At 40.6% G+C, this 16424-nt stretch overlaps 1 protein-coding gene across 1 annotated transcript in view; it reads right to left on the bottom strand.

Moving 5' to 3' along the window:
- PRKCA (protein kinase C alpha) overlaps positions 1 to 16424 on the bottom strand; it is a 219713-nt gene that overhangs the window by 48292 nt on the left and 154997 nt on the right. The window contains exons 6-8 of the mRNA XM_063293481.1: positions 7344 to 7500; positions 7116 to 7250; positions 5897 to 5993 (exon numbers count right to left, since the gene is read on the bottom strand). Coding sequence (XP_063149551.1) covers positions 5897 to 5993; positions 7116 to 7250; positions 7344 to 7500 — 389 coding nt within the window. The remainder of the gene's footprint in view (positions 1 to 5896; positions 5994 to 7115; positions 7251 to 7343; positions 7501 to 16424) is intronic.

Raw genomic sequence — 16424 nt, 5'->3', positions numbered from 1 at the left:
TCTGCCGTTAGAGTACCAGACATTGTCAATTTCAGTCAATTGAGCCTTGTTACATTGTAACCAGGGATCGTTAGGCAGCGCCTGAAGCAGTTCCTCTTTTAAGTCAGCCTGCACTTTCACTCTCCCGGCTGCCGCTTGTTTGCGCGTTACGCACGCCATTCCATGCTGCTGTTTGGAGAAAACAGTGTCTACAACTTGTGTTTGTGCTGTCTGATATTGAGGGAGGTGAGAAAGCACATCAGCTAAAAAGTTCTTTTTACCGGGAAGGAAATTAAGGGTAAAATTGAAACGGTTAAAAAGCTGAGCCCAACGAATCTGTTTTCCATTCAATTTTCTGGGAGTTTGCAAGGCTTGGAGGTTTTTATGATCAGTCCAAACCTCAAAGGGACAAAGGGCACCTTCCAAGAGATGCCTCCAGTGTGTAAGAGCAGTTTTCACAGCAAAAGCCTCTTTTCCCCAAATGGGCCAATTACGCTCAGCGTCAGAAAACTTGTGTGAAAGATAAGCACAGGGACAAGGAAAACCTGAGTCATCTTTTTGCACTAACACTGCTCCAATAGCCGAGTCAGAAGCATCAGCTTGCACAATGAAAGGACGAGTTGGGTCTGGCTGGGCAAGAATAGGTTCACGGGTGAAAAGCAGTTTCAAATTGTCAAAAGCTGCTTGACAGTCAGAACTCCATGTAAGTTTGGCATCAGGGGAGGTAACTTTGCAGGTTTCCCCCCTCCCCCTGGTTTTTAATAAGTCAGTGAGAGGCAAAGCAATTTGAGCAAATTGGGATTTGAAATTTCGATAATAGTTGGCGAAACTGAGAAAACTTTGGAGTTTGCGGCGGGTGTGTGGGGGTTCCCAACCCATGATGTCCTGGACCTTTGCAGGATCCATTTCAACTCCTTTTGAGGATATACGATAGCCCAAATAGTCCAGTTGTGACTTATGGAACTCACATTTAGAAAGTTTGGCATAGAGTTTAGCAGTTCTCAGTTTGGATAAAACCTTTTTCACAAGTTTAACATGGTCCTTGAGATTGTCAGAATAAATCAAAATGTCATCCAGGTAAACCAGGACCCCCTTGTACAAATGCTCATGGAGGACTTCATTGATATATTGCATAAAGACACCAGGAGCCCCTGCCAACCCAAAGGGGAGAACTTTATATTGGTATGAACCAAGAGGGCAGTTAAATGCCGTTTTCCGTTCATCCCCCTCCCGAATGCGAATTCGAAAATAGGCTTCTCTGATGTCAAGTTTGGTGAACACCTTCCCCTTGGAGAGGTGCGAAAGCATGTCTTTCATTAGGGGGAGGGGGTATTGATTTGTAATTGAGAAGGCATTTATTCCCCGGTAGTCTGTACAAAGTCTTAATGAGCCACCTTTTTTCGCCTGAAATAGCACAGGGGCAGCCAAAGGTGAATTGGCAGGCTCAATGAACCCACGCTCCAAGTTTTTGTCAATGAATTCCCTTAGGACGTTCTTTTCAGTCTCTGACATGGCATATGTTTTGGGCTTTGGTAGTTTAGCCTTTGGGTCTATTTCAATGGCACAGTCAGTTTTTCTATGAGGAGGCAAGAGATCGCACTCTTTCTCATCGAAGACATCAATAAAGTCTGCATATTCAGATGGAATGCCAGATTGTGGTAAGACTGCAGGTGAGGGTGAGTGGTTGAGAAGGGTTCCAGTGACCTCCCGCCCTGGTTGGAGTACCGAAAAAAGGTTGCCAACTCCATTGTTGTGGAGCGCCTGAGTCCCAATCGATCTGTGGCTTTCTGCTTTTTAGCCACGGAAGTCCCAGTATGATAGAGTAGTTGGCAACAGGGGCTACAATAAACTGCAAGGTTTCCTTATGCCCCCCCAGCCGCATGGCTAAAGTCTCTGTCCTGAATTCCATGGGACCCCCGTGGGCAACTGACCCATCCATTTGTGGGAAAATAATTGGATTTTTTAGTGTCTTTGTTTTTAGACTCAGAGTGTCAGGGAGGGCAGGGTGTATTAAACATTTCGTGCACCCTGAGTCTAACATTGCAGTCAAAATGGCTTTGTGCCTGGTTCTTAAGTTTTTTAACTCTACTTTCACCAGTAAGGTGGGACAATCATCACTCACGAAAGGGTCTTCTTTGTCATCAATGTCAGAAGTAGGTGCGCTGTGCCCTGGAGTCACCACCTGCTTGCGGGTGCAATTTAGAACAGATGAAACTCGTTTCCCACCGGCTCCAGGACTTCTTGCTTGGAGTCCGGTTGAGCTTCCATTTCGGGTTCTTTTCGAGCCAGCGCGCTTGCAGCTGCCTCCTTGAGTCTGGGCGGTGGGGTTTTAGTTGGTTTAGTTGCTCCTTTTATGGCTTCTGGGCATTCAGCTGCTCTGTGTGTGTCCTTCCCACACTTGAAACAGGGGCTTTTCTTTCCAGTTTTGTCTTTTCGATCCTCCCTCTCGCGGAAAGGTCTTTGCTGGGCAAAAGGAAATTGACTTGGCGCTACTGTATTTTTTCCCATTGCTTGAGCTCGAAGCTGCCGGAGGAACTGGTATTGGGTGTTCTCTACCTCACCTGCAAGTCAGATCCAATCTTTCAGAGTGGGGGGGTCTCCACGGCAGAGTGCCCACCTAAGGATTTCTGGCTGCAATCCCCCCTTAAAGTAGTCGATCTTAGTGATTTCAGACCAGTCCATAACTTTTCCAGCAAGGGCTCTGAACTCCATGGTATACTCTGCCACAGTCCGCCCCCCTTGCCTAAGCTGTTGGATGCCGGTTTTTGCTCTCATCTTATCCAGTCGGTCCTTGAACCGGTCCCTCAGGGCATTCATGAACTCCCGCAGGATACCCAGTTCTGGGGCACTCGCATCGTGCAGCTGCACAAACCACTCAGCAGCTGGCCCTCTGAGCATGGCACCCACTTGGCTAACTTTCTTGTACTCCGTGGGGAAACAGGAACCATACTCTCTCATGTATATGGAAATGGTGGTCAGGAAAAACGCCAACTGTCTTGGGTCGCCATCAAACTTGACCTGTATATCCTTTGGGGTTGTGCCCTGTGTTGCCTTGCTGGCTAGTGCTCTGCCTCCATCTCCTTGGCTCTCTGGGTGGCCTCCGTTCCGCCTGCGTCTCACTGGCAATTCGAAATCCCTGGTTGGGGTTAGGGTACATCGTCTCCCTCGCCCGATTGGCGACTCTGCTCTCGACAGCTGAGTCGAGATTTCTGCCAAAGGGTATGCCATGGTCTCCAGAGTTCTCGATACCTGCTGCAAGACCACTTACATGGCAGACATCCTAGCTTCCAGATTGCGGATGTCTTGGGGAGTTCCATTAGGATCTGGAATGTTTCCATGCGACCCCAGGCTTCGCACTATTATTTGCATGTCCACAGGTGGGGGAGGTCTTGCCTCGCCTTCCCTGGCACCTACCTGGGAAGGTGCTGCCTGTGGTTCTTCAATAATAACGCTCAGTGTCTGGGGTTCTGTCACAAAATTTAGGGAATGGAGGGCACTTTCCAACTCCATCTGGTTTAGCCAGGTTTCCACCTCGCACTCGCTGTCTCCACTCCCTGAATTCTTCTCTGTCTCGATTTTTTCTTCTGCCACTTTAGCATACAGCACGGTTCTCTCCAAGGACGGCAGAGATGATGGCTGCTTTGCCTGGGACTTCCCGTGCTTAGGCATGGTTCGACAACTCTCAGCTGATTGCTTTCTCAGGAAGAGTTTTCGAATTATGAATTTCGCAGCTTAATGTCAGCACCTGCTCATTCAAGCATTCACACACACAAAGAAACTGGATTTCTTTGAACTGTTTTATTGAAGCATAATGAACAGTACAGAAGGCAAGCTGCAAATAAAGACTTCCCGCCAAAACCTACTTTAAACTACATTCCCTTAGCTAGTCCCCTTTCCCACAAAGCGTGTCACTCCCCCTCCCATCCAGATGGTATTCCTGTCGTATCTCAACCTCACGTCCTTGATGTGCTTATAGCCAAAACAACCCCTTACATTCCAACTTCACACACCCCTCCCATCTTCCTCCCATCCTGTAACTTGTGAGAATGACACGATGGGAGATGCCCTGGTAAGCGTTTCTGTGAAACCTTTGATCAGGGAATCTGACACTGTCTTTATTGTATGTCGTTTGAACTCAGAAGTGCTACTTATGTGTCTTCTTATTAGCATTTACCCCTCCTGTTTTCCTTTTGAATTTACAGTTTTGGTAAACGACGCTGCACTTATCTACATTTGAAATACACCTAAAGAAAATGTTTTTTGCAATTGTTTTCTCTATCATACCCAGACAGGAATCATGGTTAAAATGTATAGCCACATCTGTCACCCTAAATGCTGAGCACCTGTTTCAAATTTGAGTAATTATGTCAATCAGGGTTATATTCTTCTAGTGCTGACAATATATCCAAGTAATATTGTTTTTAAACTTTTAAATAAGCAGTCATTAAGCACATAATCATTCAATATCTAGAGGTCAGGAGACTCTAATGTGTAATTTGCGTATTTTTTCTAACTTGGAACAGAAGTTTTTGAAATTTAGGAAAAACTGTTATCAGCAGTATTATTTAATAGCAACGTTTTTTAATTCAAATTGCAGGTCATAACTCTGCATTGTACTGATTTCTCTTCAAGTATTGTGCTTGAGTTAGTTGACCTGCTATATTTTTCCCTGAAGAGATCCTGCACTAATAATTGCTGTGTATAAAGCCTTTTAAGGTAAACTAAATTGTACTTCAACAAGATGTAAGTTAAGTGCCATACACTAAAAATGGGTTCAGCATGTTCAGGACCCACTGCATTTTCTCTTCTGAGCAGGTTTAAATTTCTCTGTTGGCTTCCAGTCTCTCACTTGAAACACTGGTGCTTTACCAGATACACCTGGTTTGACCCAGAAACCAGCAATCAGAATAAAGGAAGAGCCTGGAAGGGACCAATGCTCTCCCAGGGCCCATTACTCAAAGGAGGTTGCTATAGAGACAGGCCCTGTACACCTCCTGTTACCTTTGCAAAGCCCTCTCTGAAATGAGAAGGTAGTATCAGCAGAACTAGCAGCACTGATTGTATGACCAAACAGGCAGAGCAGGGTGGGGGATGGAGAGAAGAATGGACTTTTCAGGTCTTTGCATGCTTGCTGCCATTCCAGGTATAAATGTACAGTAAAATGGCCCCACAACTCAGCAACTTGGAGGTGTGAACTAAGAATACAGAATGCTAGAATGAGAGTGCCTTTTAAGAGCACCACAAGCTTAAAAATGGTAGTATGGCTTTCATTATCTAATCAGAATAATTAAACAATAAGAACAGCGTGAATTTAAATAAGAAAGAAATGTAGTTGATTAGTATTCACACGTTTTGTGCACATACTCCAAAGTTAAGAAAATTCAAAGTTGTCTAGTTGATTGAAAAATAATGTTCATTGTATGCTTAACTACTTAACTGGGGTTTTAGTGGGTTCCAGAGACTGAAATTGAAAGCAAAATTTAGGAACCCCTGGGCAAAGGGTGTGTTTCAGTGAATTCCTAAATGAGCAGAAACTGACACAAACCTCTACATGTTACAAAGTCAACACATCTTTCTGCAAATCTGAATGCATACTTAATGATGTATGTGTAATTTACCAATTCAAAATTGTAAAAAACAGTGAGTATGACAGGTGCTGAAATTTGTATTGATATTAAAATGGGAATTATCAACATACTGAAAGTAGTAGAAACATAGCAAACTGCTGGCTAGAAAAGAATAGTGTTTCCTGATGGGACCAGAGGTGTTGAAATGTTTACTTTTTAGGTAGTGTTTCTACAGGAAAAACCTCTGAGATTTGAGAATGGACTCCTAAACACATATTGTACCCTATACACTTCTCTGCTTTAAATACTCCTAAGATATGAGCACCCCTTTCATGGCAATACGTTCTCACCTCAAACTTCTGTCTCAATTCAGCATTTCCATCTTCATCAGCTTCTGGTATCGGCACATTATAATACTCGCCTTCTTCCTGGTTAAGTAATTTGTACCTGGAGAATATGAGGAAAATAATTTGAGATATATAAAAAGGATTGTTTTATGTATTTTTCTTACTATTTGTGTGCAAGCCATTTTTTCAGAAGGAGAAAAGACTGAAAAAGGAATCTGTGCACAATCTGTCAGGACAGCCCCCCCCCCCTGCCCCCGGGGTACCAACCTGCCATAAAAAGCAAGTTACCAGCAGGAAGGGGCAGGCATGCGAAACATGCCAGACTGCATGGAGCCATCCTGCCATAAAGTGGCCACTGCTAAGTCACCCTGGAGTGATGCGAAAAAGATGCACCCATCAAGTTCAGTGATGGAAATCAGCAACAAGAAAGGGCAAATGTGCAAAACGCAGTGACCCAGCCTCTGTGAAATCACCAACATTCAGACATGTCAATTCAGCACCCTGGATAGATGAAAGCGAGCGATCGCAATGTCATGGAATTTGCACGGAGAGGTACGAGATGAGGAAGGAAGCGGGGCGCCTGAGGCTTTGATGGGAGCACCAGAGGCTTTGATGGGAGGGGGGATGAATGTACTTATACTGTCACTTGTGGATCACTAAGTTACTCGGATCCTTAATGCGCTTTGAGTCACTTGCCCAATAAAGACTCTTTCATATGACTAAACGGTCTGCATTGAGAGTGCTGATTCACTGGGTTTAGAACCGGAGCCATGACACAATCCTAGAATTCTTAATTTACTGAGGCCAAACAGGCTCTCCTTAGCAAAGGTGGTAAATGTCCTTAAGGGTGCAGCATTTGCCTGCAGTAAGGAATTAGCACAATGGATGGTAAGTACACAGCTGATCTGAAGGTGGCTTCATCCCTTCCAGAGAAACCAGTGAGAGGCATTGCATGATTGCCTTGGATCCTTCCACACTTTGTGGAACCAACCAAAAGAGAAAGATGCTGTTTCTATATCAAAGCAAGTTACTGACTTAAGTACTATTTTAAAACTCAGCAACATTTCTGTTTCCATTCCCTAAAAGCTAATAATTATACATTCTGTAAATATCTGACACAGTGAGGAAGCATTTTAACAATTTAATAGAATTTATGGTTAATACGTTAGTAACGGATTAGTAACGGATCAATCAAATAGACCAGATTACAAAGATCTCTTACCATCCACAGGCTGGTGACTTCATCAGTTCTGACACCCCAAAAGAAAGAGATCCCATGAAATCATTCCTAGTTGTTCGATCCCAATCCCAGACCTCCACAGATAACCTTCTATCTTTATCTGTAGGCTTTAATTTGCTACAGAGAGAAGAAGAGTCATCATCTTTATGCATTCCATACAACAAAATGTCATTAAAATATGGTTAAGCAAAGTATCAAAATGCAACTTACAATGTGAATGCCTCCTTCCAGTGTGGATTGAGCGTGGAACGGATGGTTTTTGTTTTTTGTTTACTTTCATTCTTAGGATCTGGAATAAGTTTCAGTTTCACATATGGATCTGAGAGTCCATTAGGATCCATAGGAATTAGATTTCTTGCTTCCCGCACTGCAAATATACAAAATATCTACCTGTACTATAATATATTCAACACAATGCTTTTTGTGCCATATTCCCACATTAAATATTAAAACCACGCATCATGAAGTTATTAGAGATATATCATTCATTTGAGAAAAGTAAAGAAAATAAAAAGAATTTACTATGATATGCTGGAACCTCACATTTCCTTAACTTCTACAGTCCCCTGCTCCCCAAATATCTTGTAGTAGTAGCGTTGGCTATACTGGCAAAGGGTAGTTTCCTACAGGCCAACTAAGATGGTGGAAATCTCTGCAGAAAGCTATAGATGCCAACATTAATGAAGTCCAAAAGCCTCCATTGATATAAATGGGACAGTTCAGCTGTTAACCAGTGAACATATCAAGATCACATAATACTAATACCGAAAACCTTGTCCAACATTCGCCAGATTCAGTTCAAGGTTGGGTTTAAAGCCCAGAAGCGTTCAGGACCTGGCTATCTAGGGACCTGCCTTTATCTTATTATGAAAATCTGGCTATCAAAATCTGTAGGGGAGGTGTTTTGCAGGACATGATGATGTACAAAAATCTGTTTCTTCAGATGTGGGAGAAGACTGTTTATCACTCACAAACTCTGGAAAGCCCTCCCTTCAGATCTATGAGTGTCTCTCACCCTCTTGGTTTTTAGGTGAAAAAAAAATTGAGGCACTTAACTAGGACTTGAATCCAGGCTTCTGTAATCAAAACGCAATCCCTTAACCATGACATTATGTTCCCCTCATGTAAAAGTTAGGATGCTTCTTCACAATTTTAATCTATTTACAAGTCCTCAATTTTAGAGAGATGATAGATCAAAGTTGTTTTTAAATCACCTTGTATCACCCTGTACCTAATATTGTAAGCAATATTAGCCACATTTCTGCATTTAATGATTTTGGCATAATAAATATTTATTATCCATCTGATACAATAGCTTATAGCTTTCTCTGTATATTTTTGTCCTTTTAGTCCTTCATGGTTGATATTCTTCCAAGCCTCTCTCTCACATATCCATACAATCCTACCTTGACATAGCAAAAAGTGTGTGTGTGTGGGGGGGGAATCCTAAAATATGTTCTCTTTTACAATATTGCTTGTTTGGCACTCTTCTGTCCAGCAAAAATTACAGAATCTATCAGAATGTCTATCCCACAGCAGCAAAGAGAGAGCCAGTTTGGTCTAGTGGTTAAGTCAACAGGCTAGAAATCAGGAGTCTGTGAGTTCTAGTCCCACCTTAGGCATGAAAGCTGGCTGGGTGACCTTGGGCCAGTCACTTTCTCTCAGCCCAACTCGGTGCAATGTAGACTAGCCTCCACGTGGTGCACCCCAGGCAACGTGACTTGTCCCAGCTAAATAGTCTACACATCTGGCTGCTGGACCTCACAAGGATTTCCCAGCAAGAAAAAGCAGCACTGAACACTGAACTGCTATGCCATAAACAAAAAACAGCAGCAAAGCTGCTTTTTTCTTCTCCTTCAACCCTCTGCACAAGACTAGGATGTCACATTAGAATACTAGTTTAAATCTAAAGCGAGTGTGATACCAGTAATAAAGTATGTGTAAAATACCAACTACCTGCACAGAACTTGATTACAGAAAACACTGAGAAGATAGGGGTACTTTCTATTTTCCAGGGGTACTTCCTGTTTTCCTACCCTATTAATTTAGCAGAATGTTGTTGTAATGCTTTAAAAAAAATAAAATTGATTAAAATTAAAGGACACATAGAAGATACAGATTAGGACTGACCAGTGTCAATTTATATAGGTTTTGCTTTCCAAATTCAAGGGCTAGCAGTAATAAATTTAGTGGTGATTGGATATTATTTTTCTCGTACTAATCAGACAGACCAAAAATACCATGAACCTTTATGTCCTGGACCAGTATAAACAGGGATTCTAATTTTGCTGTTGAAGTAGTAACCATCACGCCTGGTTTTGCATTCCTGAGTTAATCCATCTGTTTTCAGTACAGAACATTCAGCTTACACTTGCTCAAAAGGGAACACAATCATACTGACGGTTTATCCGCATTCTAATTAAACTGAAAAATTTGGTGAATCCACTAAACAAATAAACAGACAAAAACCTTATTGAAATCTGGCCATTTTGCCAGCACAATTTGATGGCCTGATCTTGGGGTTCTGTGGAAGTAAAATATGTGGGCTAGCTACCCATACTTGCTGTAGAGATAGAATTATCGAAATCCTTTGAGATCTGTAAATGTAAATTTAACACACCCTCTCTTATTTTTCTTGAGGAAGTAATGACAGACTACTCATCCCCAGTGAAACTCAAAGCAGATCTCCAAGCTACTCCGGGAAGCACAGGAACCAGATGGTTCTCTGAATTTTGTCTTGATTTTAATAATCGTTCAAGTCCAACCAAAACAGGGTGCGAGCTGGCTTCATTCAGCCAAAGAGATTGTTGGGGAGGTTTTATCTGCAGAAGACAAAACTCTTTCTTTCAAATGAAAAAAAAAAAAATCAGAGGGGTAAATCCAGAAAGTTACTCTTCCACAAATGCAAGGTATTCTTCCTTTGACAGAAGGGTGTTTGATCCAATAGAGGCTTCTCTGGGAGTAAGGGAGGGAGATTTTATTGCCTTCTGCAGTCTCCACAATTCAGTTATTCCACAGATTGCCTAAAACTCTGGAGCAGAATGCTGTAGTGGGAAGTAGGCACCAGCAAACATTTCTTCTTCCAACGAAGTTATCTTCCATCATCTTTCTATTAAATGAATTCTAATGAATTAAAAAAACTCTCTTTTTTATCACAAGATCAATTAAGAAAAAACAGGAGATAGAGATTGGATATACGATACAGGTAGTTTATTTGGCTCATACCTCTTAACGTTCTTTAAGACCTTTTAAGGTAAAAAAAGGTGTTTGGAAGTGGAACTTAGGCAAACTTGCTAGACAAACATAGCTTAACATTCTGTAAACTTTAAATTTGGGCACCAATGCAGAAACTGCTCAGTTATAAATTGCAAGTCAGAACATTTCTCCAGCCAGCTTCTGAGAACATGACCCATTTTCCTTTCTGAAAATAAAGGAATGACTGTGGTAGGAGTTACAGCGACACAGTGCTGCTTTTGTCTATCAGAAATAATAAACAACGAAGAGCAAAAGGCTCAGAATCTCTGGCCATGTCACCAAAACACGCAGTGAAATGTGCATAATTGTTCAGTAAAAGGTCAGTGGAATCATCTGAGACTCTATAATATTAAACCTGGAACCAAAAAAGCTCTATCTTGTAACAAGTGCTGAAGAAAACGAACATTTGGGTACAGTTTATTCTTTGCAAAATCCAAATGCATAAAAAAATGAATAAATAACTAGAAAACAGATTACTTATTTTAATAGCAGGACAACTGGAACAACATATTTTATTTTTCAGCTGGGTGTGAATACAGTATTAAATATACATATATATATCTGGATCTGAATGGGATTTGTCCTTGCAAGAATGTTGAGAGATTATTAGAGAACCTGTAAACCCCAAAAGTTGAACTAGGTAAAGGTAAAGGTTTCCCTTGACATTAAGTCCAGTCATGTCCAATTCTAGGGGGCGGTGCTCATCTCTGTTTCGAAGCTGAAGAGCTGGCGTTTGTCCGTAGACACTTCCGTGGTCATGTGGCCAGCATGACTACACGGAATGCCATTACCTGCCCGCCGAAGCGGTACCTATTAATCTACTCACATTGGCATGTTTTCGAACTGCTAGGCTGGCAGAAGCTGGGACTAGCAACGGGAGCATACCCCGTCACGCGGATTTGAACCGCCGACCTTCCTATCAGCAAGCTCAGCAGCTCAGCGGTTTACTGTTGAGTGTGATGGCTGGCCATGATGGGAGATATAATTCAGTGACTTAGGGATGAACATAATTCACTGTCCTGCTATGAATAATTCTTATTTCATGACACGTGGAAGGTCACTGCCTTCTCACTCTCAAGCTCCCCAAATTATCTTGTTATTTTAATGGATTGTTAGTTCAGATCAGGACAGAATGCATGCATGTAGGATTGATGTCTATCAATGTAACTAGTTTTCTGTCTGCAATCCAGTTATAAAAGAGTACAATCATAATTTAATTGAACCGTATTATTTTAATTAAAATACAACATTTGAATTTTACAATACAAATACTACTATATTTTATGACTCCTTGGGCACAGTTACAGTGCTGAAGCAGAAACAATGTTAACCAAAAATTAAATATAGCACTAATATTTAACTAACTTATTTACCATCTATGCCTCGGAATATATTACTTATTTAAGAATATTGTTTTATTGTATTTTAATTAGTATTTATTCTTGCTTTATTGTAAACCGCCCAGAGTCGCTCTTTGAGATGGGTGGTGACTAAATTTGAAAAATAAATAAATAAATAAATAAATAAATAAATAAATAAGTCTTGTTCCCAATAAATCATATATTCAGGAGTAACTACTTCAAATATAAGAACAAGAACTGCATGAGTACTCAAAACTTTCATAATTTTATCCGCCAATACTTAACCTCTTCAACATGTTGAGAGGATAAAGACGACAGGTCCTAATCTAATTTAGGATGAATTGAATAGCCAACTATTCAAAGTCATTGATACCTGCTTTATGGCTCCAAATTATATTTTAAAAACATTATGGCATTTTTTACCACTGAATGTATGTATATTCTAAAAATACTGAATAACTATTGACTATTGTTTAGTAATGGAACCTTTGCCAATGATTAGCCAAGCTTCATCAATGAGTCCATTCATGAGATTTGCAAAGCCATGCTTCAACTTAATACTAAACTGCTCCAACAGGTTTCCTCCCCCACTCCCCTTGAATAGTTCTTCCTGAAATAAACTAGAATCCCTGGTTTGCATGACTTGATTCATTTGGACATTGGTAGCCCTACCACTCTCATGCTTGTTCATGGCTAAGCCCTAATAGCTCTTAGACTGATGAATGAATGTGGCCAGTATTACAAAGGTTGGCAAAATTATTTATTTATTATTCCAATTTAATTACCACCCATCTCCCCAAAAGATTATCTCCAACTGGAAAAGCAGAAGAAGAACCAAGGCTAAGGAATGAGGAGAAAAGAGTACCAAAAAAAATGAAGAAAAGTGTTTAAAGTCAGAGGGAGAAACCACTGATTATTAATTAATTCTTAGGTTAAGACAATAGTGCTAATTTGTTTAAGCACAGATCTAACTAAAAGAAGTTTCAGCATGAATTAAAAATAGATTTTTAAAAAGTTGAAACTGTGACACCAACCACAAATTTAACAGTTAGAGTGAGGAATGGTGACAGGTTCAGAAGCCAACCTGTTGCGTGTGTCAAAACCTCACCTCTGGGGGGGGAAAACAGATGAGTTCTGCAAGGCAATAAATATTTATGGCAATCATGTTCATAGCTGAAACACAAACAGATCAATATTAAAAGGAGGGCTACTGTTTGTTGGTGGCAAGAGCTCCCACAAAAATTGAGTCAATGAAGCATGGCAGATCCACCTGAAATATTAACTGGGGAAGCATCCAGGAGAATAGGTAGAGGGAAAATGCTAAAACCTGCAGAGGGGAAGATAGAGCAAGAAGTAGAGCATAGAGGAAGGCTTAACTTTACATGTTCATTTCAGATAGTCAGGTCTATGTCTAAGACTTCTACCCCCAAAACAGGCCATGTGGTGCAGGCAAGTCTGATTCTCTTGACTGAAAATTCTTAGTGTGCACAAGAGAAATGCATCAACTAAGAGATCCTCTTCCTCTTGCTGATTGTGTCTAGGAGTTCCCATTTTATATGCATCTGTGCTGCCACTCAGAAACACAATTTCTCCCCAACTACAAGGATATATTGCTGCTACTATATATTAAATAAAATATTGATACTTCATGGTTCAGTTCAAAACAGTATGTTTGTATTGATGGAGTTTTTAAAGGTTAATAAAAGAACTCCAAGCAGCAAACAGCAATCTTGCAGAGTAGAAGCATGAACCAAAAAGAGGAACTTGCACATTAAGCTTAATTATGTTCAGAAATGAATTCAGTCTTCACACAGTAGTTAGATGAAGAAAAAATAGAGATAGCTTACTTTTATTCAGTAGATCTGGATACAGGTAGGTTCATAGTAGAAAGCACTTAATCATCACTGGTTCTTTGTAGACACTTTCTATGTGGAATAGAAAGTCTGGGTGCAAGCAAGATGGTAGGGGGAGGGCTGCATTCCTGCATTCCAATGGAGACTGTTAATCCCCAAGCCCAAGGAGGAGGAAGTGGAAATCAGGTGACCATGTGACATCCCACAGGCACAATAGAGATACATCTACTGGAGAAACCCCCTTACTATGCTTGTGAGACAATGCTGAGTTGACCCCTGATAATTCCAACATGTGTGTGGGGGTAAATGAATGCTTTGGGGGAAAAGACCAAGGAAAAAATGCATGGTAGAAAATTCTTTACTCCCTTCCTTTGCTATATTTTACCATTTATCTCACGTAGCTCCCACCTGAAACTGTCTTCTCCATAGCATATGAAGGAGGGAGTATCTCCCCAGGTTCCTGATCAGCATTTTTGGCAAAGCTGTTATCCACATGCTATGTATTTTACATATGGAAATTCTAGCTTAAAATTAATAGATTTTGAGGTACTGTGGTACAAAATTATTTTTTCTGAAAGATCCAGAAATCTGTTATATTTCTGTTGTAGTAACAAGATGAAGCTGGGATACACCCTCCGATCTAGGAATCCACACTGACAGGCAGCACCCATGGGACTGCAAACGAAACTACTTCTGTTCTGTTTCTCAAGACACTGAATATATATATATAAAAAAAGGGGGGGGGGAGATGTTCCAAGACACATTGTTAGAAACCTTCATGCTAAACACAGGCTGAAGGAAAAAGTCTTTACTTTTCTTGCCTTTGTTTTACAAGATCTGTTCTATTTGTACTTTTGTCTACATAATTAGCACTGTGATGTCTTCTTTCCATTCAGCTGATCAAGTATTTTTTTTCTTTTTGGTGATGGTGTTTGGAAAGAACACCAATTACAAATGACTCCCATTCCTGTCGTCTGCCTCTTTGACAGCAACCTATCGAGAATGAGACAGGTCAAGAGAGGTCAGAAGCAGCAGCTTCTTCCTTTCAAAATAAAAGGTTGGACGTTAACACTGATGCATCAAATAAAACATAAATTTTGAAAGCAAAGTGGTAATCAGTACCTTCTTTTGAAAGCAGTCCGAGTCAACTGCAAAATAGTTTGGGAAATTTACTGACTGATAATTTCCACCTGTTTAGTTCCAAATATATTATTATGCTACATGCCCCAAATCCTGGAATAGGGTGGCCAAGAAATCAAGTCCTCAACCAAGTGTAAATACTAAGTTTATTATGTGGGGATGCAAACTGTTACCCCTTCAGAAGTTTTGGAATAAAACTCCCACCACCTCTTGCCACTGGCTGTGCCAGCTGTGGTGGATGGAAGTTGGCCCTATACACCAATATCTGTATCAATCATAGCTGCATTGAGATGAGCTGGGACTGACTCCAGTCTCCAGTGCGATTCATGTAACACAGAGCAGAAATCAGCCTCTCCAGTTATTAAATCTGCAATGATAAGAATACACTTTTAAGAGAAAATTTAATGCTTCCCCCATATGGGAAACAAGAAATCCAAAACTATTCTACTAAGGTGTCCAATGACTCAAACTTTAGGAAACATTGGGTTTTCTCATTCACTTGCCACAGAGTTAACTGATCAGCACCAAAATAAATTAGGGAGACTATATTTTCCCTATACCATTAAGTTTCATCATTCATGATGGCCTTCTATAACTTGAGGCTCTGTAACACATTATGATTCTCAATTCAGCGAAATTATCTTAATGTATCTCTTGGGGGCAATAACTCTTCATTATATTCTCAGGTTTTGACTCCTGAGGCATAATTCTATAATAACCAGCAAGCATTAAAAAGTTCCTATTTCAACTGTGCTCTATACTGCAAGGTACAGAACAGTGATTCATTTTTTATGAAAATAAACTTAATACCTAATGTAATGATGTTGTTGTAACTTTATTACACTGTATTTGCAACAGAAGAAGAAAATGCTTTAGCAAGTCTTGAAAATATGGGAAAATATTTTTTCAATTCTACCCTACCCCAACCTCAAAGATTTATTACTGTTTCAGAAATCAAGGCATGAAAAGTGTGCACATTTCTTCAATATACTAAGTAGAATGCTCTATCAGCAAAATATGGATGCCTGTTCCCTATGATAATTGCCTTCTGTTCAGCACTGCCTAAAGAAAGAATATGTCAACTAATGGTTAGTCTTGCTCCAAAGTTTAAATTCATAAATTCTTTCATGATTTATAAGATGCCATTTTCTTGGGAAGCCTAAAGGCATAGAACTAAATTTGTATCATAACTCCCCCCACCCTGAAAATTTCCATGTATTCTCTCCATAATGGAAAAAGAGAGTGAGAGCATACATGAAGCTAAAAACAGTGAAATGGGTGACATGCTTTAAAACATTAATCCAGTGTAACCAGAAAAAAAAAAGTCTAATATCCTAAAGAGTATCCTTCTTTCTAAAACAAATAACAGGTTGCAGCCCATCATATGGAGAGCTATCTGCTGCCTATCTCTGGCTCTGAAGGCTCTCTCCTGCACTGTAGTACAGAACGTGCTGGATGAAAAGGGTACGTACATGGATGGGATAGGTATTCTTAATGTCTGGCTCACATCAGCAGCAGTCGTGCCCACCATCTGGAACCAACTACAGGTAGTCCTTGTTTAACAATCACTCACTCAGCACCGTTCAAAGTTACAACAGCACTGAATGAGTGGTACTTATGACTGGTCCTCGAAGTTGTGCCTCTCCCAGCACCCCTGTGGTCACATGATTGTGATCTGGGCA

This window comes from Candoia aspera, chromosome 2 (assembly GCF_035149785.1).
Source record: "Candoia aspera isolate rCanAsp1 chromosome 2, rCanAsp1.hap2, whole genome shotgun sequence".
NCBI classification, from domain to species: domain Eukaryota; kingdom Metazoa; phylum Chordata; class Lepidosauria; order Squamata; family Boidae; genus Candoia; species Candoia aspera.
Note: the sequence above shows the minus strand (reverse complement) of the source record. Positions and strands in the feature narration are given on the sequence as shown.